Raw genomic sequence first — 15,623 nt, forward strand, 5'->3', positions numbered from 1 at the left:
ATTGAAAAACGGACTTTATAAATATACACTGCGTTAAAACAAATGGTTATTCTTTAAAAGGACTAAGTATTGATCGGTTTATTTAGCTTACAATTTGATTACATGAATAATTTTGATTACTTCATTGACTCGGTGCCTCAGCACTTTGATTACTATACTATAAAAAATAGTTATGATATATATGCTCATCACAATGCCTTATTTAATCTTTAACTGTGTGTTAAAAGGGTTTATTACAGATAGCCGAATACAAATCATGACATATGGAAGCAATGTTAAGCTATTCTTCATTTTCAAACTTCACAACAAACTGAAGTGTCAACAATGGGACAATTCGAATACGTCAAAAGCCAAAAGATATGGCCAGAAATTGAAAACAAGAAACAAAGACGTTCTACAAACATCATGTAGCCAACCAAAGGAAGTATTGGTTATTTATTTTTGAATTAAACATTACACGAAGTATGTATCCGTAAGCATGATAGGTGGAAGAAAGGAGTCAAGCGGCTTCTAGTCCGGTATTCGCTGTTGACACAGTAAAACGTCCACTTCGTACATGAAACCAATAGTTATTCAAGGAATGTTTACTAATATTTGTACACGAAATAACCTACTTACACTTTCAAGCCGCAAAAACAAATTATAAATGGCCCATGAATTATATTCATTATGAACCAATTTCTAACGGATGGTAGTCCAATTGATAATTTATCCTATTGAAAACATTATTTTCTTTAAGATTACTTGAATCGTGGAATGCGGACCAGTCGATATTAATGAACATAAAAAATATCTGGTTTGCTCAAAGAGAACCAACCGATCTGAAATATTGTTACAAATCAAATTAAATCATGCACTTGTATACAAAAAGTATCATGTCTTTAGTCCGTCAGACTTTCAGCAGTAGAAGCCAGTAAATCCTTAAAATTAAATCTTAAAAGATTAACAGGCAGACAGACATATATAACATGACCAAACATTCTTTCCATGGACACAAAATAACTTCATATCAACTGCAGTCGAACATTAATCGCACAAACTCGAACGGTTCGAACACCTAGGATTTCTCAACAACATTTTAATATACCCAAATGTCTCCTACTTCATCATTGTAGAAAGCCTGGGGATTCTAGAACTTCTGTTTCTCAAATACTCGAACATAATTGTTGATCTCCACGGTAATAAGTACCAGAGAATAACCATCGACCAACCCTGAACTTGTCAGCACATTTGTCAGCTTGGATAATTAAAGTTTAAGCCCCATCATTAATCATGGTGTCAATAAAGTAATTCCTTTGGTAAATTGTTACCCTAAATATATCCACCAGCGCTCGAGATAAAGGAGACTACGTAAACAGCTTGTGCGGCATCTTTTTTTATGTACAACTTGATAAACAGAGGTCATATCAGCACTAAGATTTATGATTTATGATCAAACAGACAACATTAATTTTTTAAATTATAAATTGTTCTTATCTGTGCAGAAGTATTTCTTAATTTCCTGCATCCTGCATGTGATGTTTATATTTCACAACTGATTCGCTACTCTTGAGCACGTACTAACTGATTCCTTGAACACCATAAATATCTGCGTACCAGACTCCTGAATCAGGGTTATAAGTAAATGCGTCTCAAAATTTTTCTGACCAAATTATTTTTAGATATCAGTTTTTGGTTGAAAAATACACCGTTTCTATCACAATAATGAGTAGTGATTGTTCTTTGTGCTGATGTGACCGCTGATATACCGATTATGACGTAATAACAAGCAAAAGCTATTTAATCACCACCGGTATATTCAAGCCGCAATGGAAGAGGGGGGTTAAGCGCGCCGTACAACCTAGATTTAACCCACCATTTCCTTTGAAATGCCTATACCAAGTAAGGACAATTGAGGTATCAGCTGCTCCGGTGGTGTAATATCTTTTTTGCCAGATTTGTTTTGGGAATGACTTGATTATAGATCGGATTAGTGTTCGGTAACTTTGCTGTTACTCTTTTTAAGATAACCATGGCAGAACTATTTACTCTTACGGTTTAAGTTAAAGTGTTCGAAACATACATCATTCCACATTACTGTTTATTACAACTGCCATTATCAACATTAATACACGTTTTTTTTAAGTTTTGAATTCATTTTGTCATGTATAATTTTCACGAAGTCTCAACATTTACTATTGCAAATGTTCTGAAATCGAAATGAGGAATGCGCCAACGAATATTAAATGAAAAAAAAAGAAATATCCATCCATCAATTTGAACTCTTAAAGTTACCAAATAAACACAGAAATTTCAATGTCAACAAATAACTGGTTCTAGAAAGTTGTTCTTCCTAGGAGTGTTATAGGATATAAGAGACCTGTACCAATTATACACTCCTTTTCGCAGGCGGAACTTATAGCCCCTGACAACCGAAGTCCAACTCCTACTTCCCGCTTGTTGGAACTGTATAAACAGGCGAAGAGGCGAGGGCGGGCTTCCGTCGCCTTAAAACAAGTGCTTGGGGTAGATGGAGCTGGTAATCCCCGAAAGGCAGTCCATCTAGGAGAAGAAAAATTCTGTTACCAAACCGGTAATGAAAATCGTTAGTTGTGCTCAAAATTCACGTGGGTAGACGAGACTCATCAGCCATGGCAGACAACCAGACTAGGTGAAAGAGACGCTAAAGTTAACCTGAACTCTGCAGACCCCAAACCCAAATTGCAACCCTGTATCTACGGTAAGGAGTCTGTGGAGTCAAAACTAAGGTATATGGTGAAGCTGTGTAGGCTAATCCTCCGCTTAGTGGAAAAATTGGATTAAAGAAACACAGCCAACCATAATAGAAGTATGACGCCTAAACGACCGAAAATTTTTTCGACACGGGGACCTATCAGCGTAGATACGTGGAACGTGCGCACCATGTAAGAAGGAGGCAGAAGTGCAAATATTACAAAGGAGATAAGGATCTATAAACCTAAAAATCCTGGGGCTTTTGGAACAAAGCAAGTCAAATTAGACCAGCCACTAGTGAGACCATCATTTAATCCGGGCATAAAGGCAAAAACGCAAACCACACAAGAATAGTATCCATTATGATGTCACAAAAAGTATCAAGATCGCTTGTAGGATTGGAACCAATTAACGAAAGACTCGTACTTGCCAAGTACCGCACACAAACGAATAACACTTACAGTAATCATTTCTTATGCACCAACGAATGCTGCAGAGAAAGATGAGAAAGAACAATTTTATGACCAGCTTCTAAACATCATTAACAGAGAACAGAAAGAGAGATCATTCAGATGATGTGAGACTTTATTGCAAACATCATGCGAAAAAATGGGGTAGAAAAGATCAATGAGAATGGAAAACATCTGGCAGACTTTTGTGCAGAAAACAAACAAGTCATTGGAGGTGTAATTTTCCCAAAAAAGGAAACCAATAAAACAATATGAGTATCACCTGATCATAACACCAGAAACCAAATAGATAATATTTGCATAAAAAAGAAATTCAGAAGAACACTCCTTGACGTTGGAGTAAAACGAAGGGCAGGAGTAGCATCAGACCATCAACGAGTAGTAGGAAAGATCCAACTGAAACTTAAGAAACTCAGAAAAGCTGCAACACCTTTTTCTTGACAATAAAAGCTCACTGGTTGATATATGGGACAAGATTAAAGAATCTTAAATGACATCATTAGATACATATATTAGGAAAAAGAAGACCAGCAACAAATCATGGATACAGCAAGCAACCATGGTCACTATGAAAGAAAAAAAAGCATCAACACAAAGCTTTTCAATGCAGGAGCAAGATTTGAAACAAACAGACTTCAAAGCGAGTACAAACAGAAGCACAATGAAGTCAAAAAGAAAGTTTATCGATGACCTAGCCACACAAGCATAAACACAGCGGCAGAAAATAGAAATATGAGAGATCTGTGCAGTATCACAAGAACACTGCCAGGAAAACGATCAGCACCTGAAAAACCAATAAAAGATACCAGCGGATATGTCCTAACATTAGCTCATGAACAAAAGTCGAGATGGAAAAACACTTCGAACAACTTTTGAATAGACCAAGTTCAGAAACAATGGCAGATATTCCACCAGCAGAGCATGACATTCACACCAAGTAAAAATAAAATTAAAAAAAGCCATAAAGTCTTTGAACAACAGCAAATCAGCATGACCAGATGGCATACCAGCAGAGGCAATGACATATGCCCTGAAAACAACTGTAAACACAACCCATCAACTCTTTGAAAAAGTATCGCTTGGAGAAACCATATCGGAAAAGGTGACCAAAGTCAATGCAAAAATTATTGTGGTATTATGTTATTGTCAACACCAGGAAACGTTTTCAACAAAATCATTTCAGAAAGAATAAAAACATCAGTAGACAAACTTTTGAGAGACCACAAAGCAGGCTTTAGAAAGGATAGATCTAGTACAGACCAAAAAAGCGACTTTCAGAATCATCATAGAATAATCACTGGAATGAAACTCACCACTTTACATTAATTTCATTGACATTGAAAAGACCTTCGATAGCGTAAATAGAGCAGTACTATGGAACAGCATGAGGTTCTACGGCATGCCCAAGCAATATGTAGCAATCATCAGCAATACACATCAAGGCATTACTTGCATGGTACTTCATGGAGGGTTGTAACCAAAAAAGTTTCCAGTCCGGACAGGAGTTCATCAGCGATGTGTCTTTCACCTTTCTTGTTTTTGTGAGTAATTGATTGAACCATGAAAGAAAGTACTAACAAGAGAAGGAATGGAATCCAGTGGACAACTCGACGATCTTGACTTTGGCCCTACTTTCACAAAATATATATGTCACAAAAAAATTATGGAACGCCAACGTAAAAGCCATTCTCTTATACGAATCAGAAACCTAGGAAATACCAGTAGCGTCAGACAATACCATCCAGTCATTCAGATGCCTTCGTAGGAGTTTAAACATCTACTGGCCAAATCGCATTACTAACAAGGATCTCTGGGAAACACTACATCAACTACCTCCTCCAATGCAGATCATGAAAAGAAACTGGACGTGGATAGGACACCAACTGCAAAAGGATCCAGAAAACATAACGAGACAGGCACTTCGTTGGAATCCACAAAGGAAAAAAAACAAGGACGACAAAGAAAAAAGTTGGAGAAGATCTGTCGAAGATGAGATGACTTCTGAACAGCTACAGTTGGCCTTCCATGGTACAGCAACTCCCAGAACACAGTCAGGTGGAGGCAGATTGTCCGTGGCCTATAATCTGTGCGTGAGTAAACAAGCACAAGTCAGTAAGTCTACTAATTAACTCAATTTTATATAACAAATGAAATTATTCAAGAACTCCTTCAATGCTTTACACATCTACAACACCAAATATTTAACATACCTCTTTAAACAATTTAACTTATAAGCTAGAGGATTGTTATACAGTGAATCTGGAAGCCGCTATATGCCTGTGGAGGAGATTGCCAACAATTACGTATCTATCTAAGAAAAAAGCGATTTCTAACCATAAAGTCGAACTAAGACCGGAAAGAAAACAATCTGAAAATCTGCAAGAAAAGTTTATCGAACTCCCAATAACTTGACCAAAGTTGAATGGTCTGTCCGTGCTCGAGTTAGGGAGGCTTTACTGTACTTGCAATTACATGTGGCTTTCTCTTTAATCAGTAGATTACTACACTAACAACAAATTATCATTTATAAAGATATTCATAATCTTAATCATTTCAAATGATAATCCTAAGATTATATCAAAAACCATTCCATGCTTATGTACAAATAATGATATGATCTGAGCATATTTTTGTTAAAATTATGTAATCTTGACATTTCAAATCACAGGTCAATACTATAGTTAACGAATATTCTTTTTTTCATACGAAAAACTGTATAAAATATTTGTCAATCTTAAAGATGTCATGAACAATTGAGGAACATTACTAATTACTTTAAAAATAATTAAAAAAAAACAAAAAACAAAAAAAAAACAAAAAACAAAAACAAAAAAACAAAAACAAAAACAAAAACAAAAAAAAACCCCAAAAAACACATGTGAGACATTTTTTTAGCAGTAATATGTTAGCTCACATGTATGTCATCCGTTCAAGTATTTAATACCTATTAATATATATTGATTTGACATCTTCTACCATATCTGCAAGTTTAAGTACTGATTTGATGATGTTTTGTCATCATTTGCTTCGTTATTATTTGAAGTTCCACAGGTCTCGTAAACATGATCTGACGATCTATCTGGAGGAATAGCATTGTACAAATTGTTTGACCCGTCAGAGGTCAGTGGTATGCCGTCGCTCAATACACTTTCATCACTACTTACATAGTCTAATTCACTGTTAGCGTCGATGTTAATTTCAGAAACCAAATTGTCTATTATAGTTTCTGAATTGTCGTTGGTCTTCTCGGCTAATTTTTCGTTCAACTTGTTCCGCTCTGATAAACCTTGAAGTCCTTCAGTAGAGCCAGAACTGACTGCATTCTCGTTTGGTCCAACAAATCGACTACATATTTTGTCTATACGTTCTTCATTTGGTAAAAATGTAATGTCATTTTCGGTTCTTGTGTCTTCTTTACAATAATCGTCTATTGTATGAACCACACTAACAATACTGTTCGTTGATTGAAGTTGAAGATTTGAACCTTCGCTTTCCGTAGAAAAACCAGTCCTATTTACAGATAGTATGCTGTCACTTAAAGAAATATAGTCACGCGTCTGACCTGTCGCACTATGGGAGTCCATTTGTAACGATATTTCGGTCTGAGTTGCGGTAAAATCGTCAATGTCATGGTATTCATGAACCATATCAGTATTCCTCCTCCATGGTGTCTGTCGTACAGGAATTTGAGGAGGAACATCGATGAAGCGATAGTCTAGTGTACCGATTTCATTGTATGCATAAGTGACTCTTCTTTCATTTGTTTCACTCGACAAAGTCCGGTTTTGTTTTAAGTGGTGACAGTAAAGAACTGTCATAAAAAGAACACATACAACAAGTAAGCCGTTTATAACCACACTTATGATAAAATATCGCCTGTCTGTCGAACAACTCTGTATTTTTTCTGAAAAAATGATCATTTTAAAAGGGTGATGTTAAGATTCGTTGTGATTCTAACAAGGTTAATTGCTTAGCATTAATTACACTCCGTTTTAAAAAAAATTAAGCTAACTTTAACTTAAGTGTCAGTCCTTGAAAGAACCAGGCAGTAGGTTAATCATTTTATGGGAAAAAACCATCATTTTGATAGTAAAAATTGTCTATTTGCACGATCAAAATCAAGGGAAAAACAAGATTTTCCATATCAACTCTTCTCTACACTGCTCCATCGGAGCATAACTGATTTGAAGGTGATAAAAAATGTGCTACCTCGCATCGATTCCAGAATTTGGGATGTGATAGATTGATTGTACATATATTTATGTAACGACTGCAATTAAAGATACTTGACCTTTTTCATTAAGTTTAACATCGTCAACTTCTGTGTAGAATCTGAAAACAGTTTTACCAAAACGGTTTCTAACCCAAAGGTTCAGCAATTGCTCCTCTAGAGACGTTACCGGTACTTTGAAGGAAATTTCATAAGTAAAAGTTATTATGTTGTCTGCGAATTCGCATGCAGCTTTTCTGGTGTCCAGACCATATACTTGCGCTTTGTATGCTGATCCGTTCTTCAGTTTATCAACCCATGCTGCTTCAATGTCAGTAATACTGTGAACACATATTCTAACGTCGATGACATTCTCAAGTTTTCCTCTGAACACATTTTTGTTTTCCAATGCAAAACGTGGACAGCCTGAAATATCATTTCACAGTGGCTGGTTGTTAAATACATATACATCTTGAATTCATACCGAAGAGAAAATAAAGTTTGGGGAAAAAATGTTCCAGAATCACATGCAAATACAATACAGAAACATGCAATACCAACTTAATCAAATACTAATCAGCTTAAAATGCTTATGATTTGCAACTTTAATGGGTGAATGATGAAATATATTGTAGTTACATTATGTTTCATTTACATGTGTAAGTAAGTAAAATGTTGTATGTACTAGTATTTGATTTCTATAATTTTGGTGTTCGTTCGAAGAAATGCTTTTTTTGGTAACTACCCTTCTGTTCACTTTACTATCTTCGTGTTTGCAATAAATTGTAGATATAAATAAAGTATTGTAGGCCTAAAGTGGTTATATGCAAACAATTCTGTTATTTACAAAGAAGTACGAAATTTAAAAATGAGAATAAAATGACAATTCAGATATTGATATTATAAAGTGTTTCTTTTCGCCCCAACAATAGTAATAATAACTTATCACAATCATAAATATAAGGGAAAACACAACTGATGATTGAATAAAATATTAATATACATGGTGAATGAAAATGTGTTGTGATATCGATAATTTTATCTTACCTTTTGTTTCCACGTAAAATGTATGAACATTTACTTCTACACTATTGTTTACCCAGAGATTCATTTTTCGTTCCATTCTTGGTGTAGCAGATAAAATAAACGATATCCGGTAACCATGTAGCTGCATATTTTTGGGAAAATCTTCTAACGAGACTGTACTTATACTAAGGTCATACATATCAATTGCATGTAGTGAATCGTTTTTAATTTCTTCAACTCGAACTATATTGATCATAGTCTTACTATAAACTAATATACTGATCGTGACATTTTCCGCCAGTTCACCTTTAAACACATTTTTATTGCTCGGTGCAAAAACTGGAGTATCTACATTTGAAAATGAGAATGTCTTTTCATATAAAAGAAAACAAATCCTTATTGAAGACGTAGAATCTATTATGAATGTATTGAACGCTGACATCTGTATGGGGACAATATCATGCAAAGTTGACACTTGATCATATGATTTGTTAGTAAAATATTTGCTTACTAAAAAGTTGGAGACAGAAAATGTGGCAGCCTAGATCAAGAATCAAACGAAAATTATACAAATAACTAACACCAAAATATTAATTTTATCATTTTGCAGAAAAAAAAATCGGCGAGTATAGGTGTATGCAATTATGATGTTTATTTATTATTAAAGACGATATGCGCAATTTTCTTTCTTTATCGAATAAAATTTGATACATTATAATTGGTTTGTTGATTCAATCATATTGTAAAGTGAAACATGCTTTATACAATATTTGACCAAATACAACGTATGTGCGGCTTTGGTAGATTTATTCCCCAAGTGTTTTTTTATACCAGAAACATGCATTACAGTACCTACCTGTGTATTTGTAAACTACCGTTTTTCGTGTCGACACGGCTGTTCTATTTGTATCAAGATAACTTGTGCAACGGAAAAACTCGTTACTGTTCGAGGTGACTTGAGGAATCCGAAAGTTGATAATGTCATATCCCCTAACTTTAAGCTGCCTGATCATACGACCGTCCTGAATATGTTCTAGTACTATAACATAGTTTTTGGCATGATATTCATCCACACAAAAAACTGAATTGTTTTGTATAGTTAAAATAAAATCTGGAAAAAAATATTAATTTTCATGAGTTGTTTATTATGATAACCTTTAATATTTTGTTTGTTTGTTTTCGGTCGATGTGTGATCTTGGATATAACATGTTTTATTTGCAACCCATCAAATATAGCTACGTTACTTTGCTAAGTGCATTTTGCCCTTGCTTGAATTATTTTTTTAAATTAATATATATAGAAAGCAGATTTCAGGCGCGTAGCTGAGGCCAAATTGAAAATTAGGCAAAATTACGGCAGGGGGTCTGGGGCCGCTTAAGGGGGTCCGGGGGCAAAGCTCCACGGAGATAGCGTTTTAGAGCATCATTTATGCCTCTCCTGGATGTAACTTATCTAAAAAACAAACAAAAACAAAAAAACAAAAACAAAAACAAAAACAAAAACAAAAAAAGAAAGAAAGAAATTAGCAAAATTAAGTGCAGGGAAAAGCTTTTTTGCCTAACGGCAGCTACGCGCCTGGATTTGTGCAACTATACAAATATTTCTTGACGCAGTAAGACCCTGTGTTATAGTAAACAATGAAGAATATTGACATCAATTGTAGATTTTCTAATTGCTGAGAGATATGTGCCACTTAATCAAATGGTATTAAGTTCTTACTATATAACTGTAGGACATAAATAACAAATGGTGGAATAACATTTTCGCCAAAAAAGACATAACATCCTTCGTCCAAATTTGTCATGTAATCAACGGTTTTGCAATTATATGGACACTCAGGTTTGTTCAATGATTCATTCGAGAATTCAAACTTCGAAGTCAAGTTCATGCTTTTGAAAAAATATCCGTGATCAAAGGCTGGCACATACAAAGGGATTTGCAATTTTTCACTCCGTCTAGCAAAGTAGAGGGGTACTTCCAATCTGCTATTAAAGGCTTCTTCAACTGTAATATGAAAATTTAAAACAGATATCATCGTTTAACACGGAATAAATTACAATTTAATGTATAATATTGAAGCTAATGAAAACAATGTTACCCCCAGCAATATTGAATGACATTAGAAAGGAATAAATAGTTATGTCCGACTCTGACAGTTGCATTTGTCAATTAGGAATGCCTACTTGATTTGGAAGACGTTAATATTTGTAATAAAATTTGGTCAATCCCTGTCGTCCGATTTTAATTCGCATATTGTTGTCGCTCTGCGAATAATAATGTTTATATACAATTCTGATTTCTGAAAGGTATAACAAATGATTTCAAATTAGGAGGTCATCGAATATCATCGGCATATATTTAGACGACGTACCAGAAACTGCAAAATAAATTCGGCACAACATTAAACGTTTTATTTATAAAATAAGACGCAAGGTATCATGCAGCAATATATAAATAAATAATGCTCCAAATTGACTTGTGAATTATTTTTACTTTTGTAATCGTTCTGTTTTAACTGTTTGTCAATGTGCAATATCGTTTTATAAGGAAACAAACAATGCTAGTCTTGCCTATGATATAAACTTATATATTTTTTTTACTAAAAGTTCGAACGATAAATTAATCATGTAACGTTTATTTCTCCAAGTATATTTCTGCGGAAGGAATTAGTAGTATGCTTAATACATTATACCATGTATTTAGATTAAGATATCTCTTTTTTGTATATGTATTACAAACGATTGTTTAAACCCTAAATCATTTACCCTATATTGCATACTCCATATTACACTCTTACATGGAACACTCTTGAAGTATAGTCAAAATATATGATATAATGAACATGGCATGCCAAAATCTGTATAACATGCGGTATCAACCCTCGGCCTGTATCACCCATCGGGCTGATATAGTAGTATCGCATTTGATACAGATTTTGACAAGTGATATACTATATAATATTTCCCGTTTTGGTACAAATACAAAGTTATGTGCTATTTAAGGATATTATTATCAGTGTACTTTGATACAGGAAATTAGCGGTGGAAAATAAACTTTATTTCGGGAAGAATTTTGGTACCGTTTATCACGATATTCTCAATAGAATAAAGTTCATATCATATGGAATTAGAAAAACTATCGATGCGAAATGTAACTGTTCTTCTATTTCATGCGTTCTTCTATTGTCTTGTTTTTGTTTTGTTTTTGTTTTCTATGTCTTACTCAATTTCCTGTCACCAACCCTCACCCAATGTTTTCATTCCGATACTGTCCTTTAGCATGGAAACTTGGATAATCAATTAAAATGAATCACATAATTTTAACCATAATCAAATTCAAATTGTTTTAAATTATATATTAGTTTGAAGTTCATTGATTTGTTTTAATTTCGGTATTCTATGCATTTTTATATATTTCTTTTCTCATAATACATGAACGCATGGTCAAAATGTACAGTGCAACGACATTAATATAGTACTAATGTATAGCCTTTTCCATATAGCTCTGTAACATGCCCGGAGTATAAATAAAATGGTCAAGGATGACTGTAATGGACCGAGGCAACGCCGAGGCCATTATTACTACCAAGGACATGTTACATGGCTAATATGGAAAAGGCCATGCATCAATACTTTTATTAACCAACTTAATTTCAGGACATTGTCAGAATCTATTATCAACACATATGATTTCACATTAATTAAAAATAGGTTCATATCTCAATGAATCAAATATTTATAACAATAAATCGTGAAGGTTTTGTCTTTTCCAATAATACCCCTAAATATCGGAAATTTATAGACAAGAACAAGATTAAACAAACCTAATAATTCATATGGAGAAATTGCGATCACCAAAAATTAATATTCATGAGCTAATTAACCACGTGACCTGTCGCCCGATACCCGACATCTAAAAAACCATGATTTTTCAGATATCCATAATTTACGGAATATTTGGATTTTTCCGTCATCGTTCTTAGCTTTATTGATACTGTCCTAGTATGTGACCCGAGAAAATTAAAAAAAAAAACAAAACAAAACAAAACAAATAATTTGGCCATTTTTTTACGTAAAAACCGTGCATTTTGTTCTGGAATTAAGCTATTTTCAAATGTCGTGGGTACTCTTTTGACAGAGCGCACAACGTAGATCTAGGTGAGTAAAAAGGGAAAAGAAATGTACATTGGATATTAATTTCAACACTTGGATTCGTGCAAAACAATGAGATTTGACTGCATATTTCGTCTTTGAAAATCACTAAAACACGAAAGTCGCCTATATTCTTTGGCATGTCTGTATAGAAAAGTATGTGCTCCCGCTTCGAGATTTCATTTTTGTTGCCTTTTCCAATAATCCCTCATCCAAATTCGTAAATTTAAAGCTCAAGATTAAATAAACATAATAATTCAATATATTTAGTCCCAGTACCATTTTTCAGCAACTTTAAATATCCTAATCTAATTAATTGAATTATTAGGTCGCTTTTAATTTAAATTGTCACTTATTTTAAGAAGTGTACGCCATTATGATTAAGTTCATAATAGCCCTGTATTGAGACCCTGTTTTGAAAATTGTAATGCATGGCTATGATTTCGTAATGACCGGCTGAAGGAATTTCCGGTTGGTTTCGTAATGACCAGTTGTCGAAATTTTCGGTTCATACAGGATGGGCATTTCTATACATATAGTAGTAAGTTGGTTAATAATGATTTATAATAACAATTTGTTCATATAAATCCAAAAAATAGACTTAATCAAATTAATTTATTATTGATTGTTTAACGCGCTATGAAAGAATGTAAAAATTGGTAAAAATGTGCTACATATATACAATATACTGAGGGCTACAGTATGTTACCCGTACAGTCAAATACAGATAGAAACAACAGTTACAGTACTTACTGGACAGTCGAATTATTGAAAGTGTGGGTGGTTGATAACATTGAAGGATATAAAACCCGCCATCCTCGTCTGATAAAGTTTGAATATTAACTACAATTGACTTATTTTGTCCAGATTCTAACATGGATATAGTATGCCTCTTTTCATCCGTGAAATCGATATCACCAAAACGTGTTATTAGTTTTAAATGCCTTGAATTTGACGATCTTCGGTACAAACGTATCGGCAATAAACAAGATACACCAAAGTGTAGCTGCACACTAGTACCAGTCTTTGCTTTCACTAACGTATCTATACAAAAGCTCTTTGAGACTGAAATTATTTATTGAAGATATATTGCCTTTTTTCAGTATCTATAAACACTCATAAAAAGTTAACCAAATTATCGGTCTCTATAATGAAAAAAAAAATGTGTATAAAAGTTGTAGAAAGGATGATCTAAAAATAAACGTATATGTACCTATCAAATAAAACGTCAATCACTCAGTTGATTTAACCACAAACAACATCAATCAAATTAATTTTCAACGAAAGTACATAAAAACCTTTATCTTCAAGTACATTAAAATTTACATTGATTTTGACATATAAACATACCGGGAAAGCACCATGTGATCACCAGGATGAATGTGCTAAGAAAAGCTTCCATTTTTATCTGAAATAATTAACTCAAAATAAACTAAATTAATTTTATTTCGTTGAGATATACATGGTTTCATTTGTGGTTTAGTAGAACCTTTTTCACACAAATGTTCATTCTAATGAGAACGGATAAGCTGAATATGTCAAAGAAACAACAACTCCTCCGGGATGAACAAAATAGATGCCCCTATATACTCCAGCGACATAAAAAAAACTAAAAGTAAATACAAAACAAGACATATACAGGCTAGATATAATCAGTTTAAAAGGTATGAGTCCCTTGTTTAAACAGACAAAAAAATTATAAATTTCCAAACCCACAACCGAAATACTACCAACTAGAAGTTATCTGTTATGCCACCTCTTGACCAGTTCAAACCTACAAATAGTTGTGTTCTCATCGTATTATACGAGTTTGAGAACTACGATACATAATAATTCATATAATAAGGACACAACTCATGTCATGCCGAAAACTGTCTTTAACTATAATGTGTCAGTTTCTTTGTAGATACTCTATGATCAAATATAAATACATAAAAAAAACTTACTGAATGAATTCTCAATTTCATAATGCAACAATGACCTTACATCCATATGCAAAGATATGAAAGTGCAATGAATTCAAAAGGGAAACACAAGGTATTCAGAAGGTATTTCTTAATTCCCTTTACTTACTATTTATATCATATATTTATTTTGAATGTTTGGTGGCTATATTTAACCTGAGAAGCTTCTTATATAAAATTCAGTACCAATAGTGTTCCACAATATATAAAATAAAAACACAAGAAGTTTGAAAACGAAATCATAAAGTGAGAATTATAAGTACATGTACATATACATTTACAACAAGGATATCACATCATACATTATTTAAAAATCAACTATAGTAAATTTACAAATTTTACATGGACTTTAACGATTGGACACTCTATTTTTTTAAATATGGTAATCAGACGAGTGTGCTTTGCCGTAATCAAGACTATGTTTCGTTTTTGCTTGCTTATAACTTGAGAAATTGAGTTGACATCTTTAGTATGCCTGTTTCATCAGGCTTTGTTCAAACGCAGATTAAGCAGTGATTAAAATATCTTAGTTTTCAAATGTTTTCTGGAGCTACGATTGTTGTAGTTTCGTCTTTTGATGTAGTTATCAAATTTGGATTAATAATTATTAATCTTGCTTTGCATTAGGTTTCGTTTACAATCTCAAATGTGTTAAAAGTTTTAACTGAATAGTTAAGGGTATAGGGTGGAATGTTAGTGTATCTAATATATAGCTTAAATAAACATACCTCTGAAAAGTATTTCTATTCAACTGTTCATGAACCTGATATATCCTCATATTCATGAATAATAAAAAATGACTTTTGTACTCAGGTCAAAAGATTGGACCTGGTCAATTAATTGTCATTTCGAAATTTCATTCAAACAATTCATACACAGGATACAGCTTTCCATTTATATCTTTTTTAATCACTGTTTTCCCCTCAAATATTGATCAAAGACCATGCGTGATAACGCAAACAATGATTAAGTTGAATTTGTACATGTTATTTTTTTTATCAAATTACAATAAACACGATTGCGTAGATATGCCTAATTGTTCAAAACATATATATTAAATAGCTTCTGTTATTCATAGCGATGTTGAGA

General features: G+C 33.4%; 1 protein-coding gene across 5 annotated transcripts; it reads right to left on the reverse strand.

The window, feature by feature from the left end:
* Positions 1 to 2,981: 2,981 nt before the first annotated feature.
* LOC148603417 (uncharacterized) lies at positions 2,982 to 15,400 on the reverse strand. 5 transcript variants are annotated; one of them, XM_088552430.1, is made up of 8 exons: positions 15,263 to 15,400; positions 13,921 to 13,978; positions 13,324 to 13,635; positions 10,139 to 10,423; positions 9,275 to 9,529; positions 8,440 to 8,766; positions 7,474 to 7,818; positions 2,982 to 7,086 (listed from the first exon to the last, which is right to left on the reverse strand). In XM_088552430.1, the coding sequence occupies exons 2-8, from the start codon at positions 13,970 to 13,972 to the stop codon at positions 6,155 to 6,157; spliced, it is 2,508 nt and encodes an 835-aa protein (XP_088408556.1). In that variant the 5' UTR covers positions 13,973 to 13,978; positions 15,263 to 15,400; the 3' UTR covers positions 2,982 to 6,154. The 5 variants fall into 5 exon arrangements, with proteins under 5 accessions (XP_088408556.1, XP_088408558.1, XP_088408559.1 ...); XM_088552432.1 differs by lacking the exon at positions 13,324 to 13,635; XM_088552433.1 differs by lacking the exon at positions 8,440 to 8,766.
* Positions 15,401 to 15,623: the final 223 nt, after the last annotated feature.

Source organism: Perna viridis, chromosome 11 (assembly GCF_037379345.1).
Source record: "Perna viridis isolate PV_CMFRI_1.1 ecotype Kerala chromosome 11, ASM3737934v1, whole genome shotgun sequence".
Classification (NCBI taxonomy): Eukaryota; Metazoa; Mollusca; class Bivalvia; order Mytilida; family Mytilidae; genus Perna; species Perna viridis.

Excerpts from the sequence above, each read along its gene's own strand:
- LOC148603417 (XM_088552430.1), bottom strand. The coding sequence starts at position 13,972 with ATGGAAGCTTTTCTTAGCACATTCATCCTGGTGATCACATGGTGCTTT. Across the intron at positions 13,636-13,920 it reads GATCACATGGTGCTTTCCCG|TCTCAAAGAGCTTTTGTATA; the intron begins GTATGTTTATAT and ends AAATAATTTCAG. Across the intron at positions 9,530-10,138 it reads TTATGTCCTACAGTTATATA|ATTTTATTTTAACTATACAA; the intron begins GTAAGAACTTAA and ends ATTTTTTTCCAG.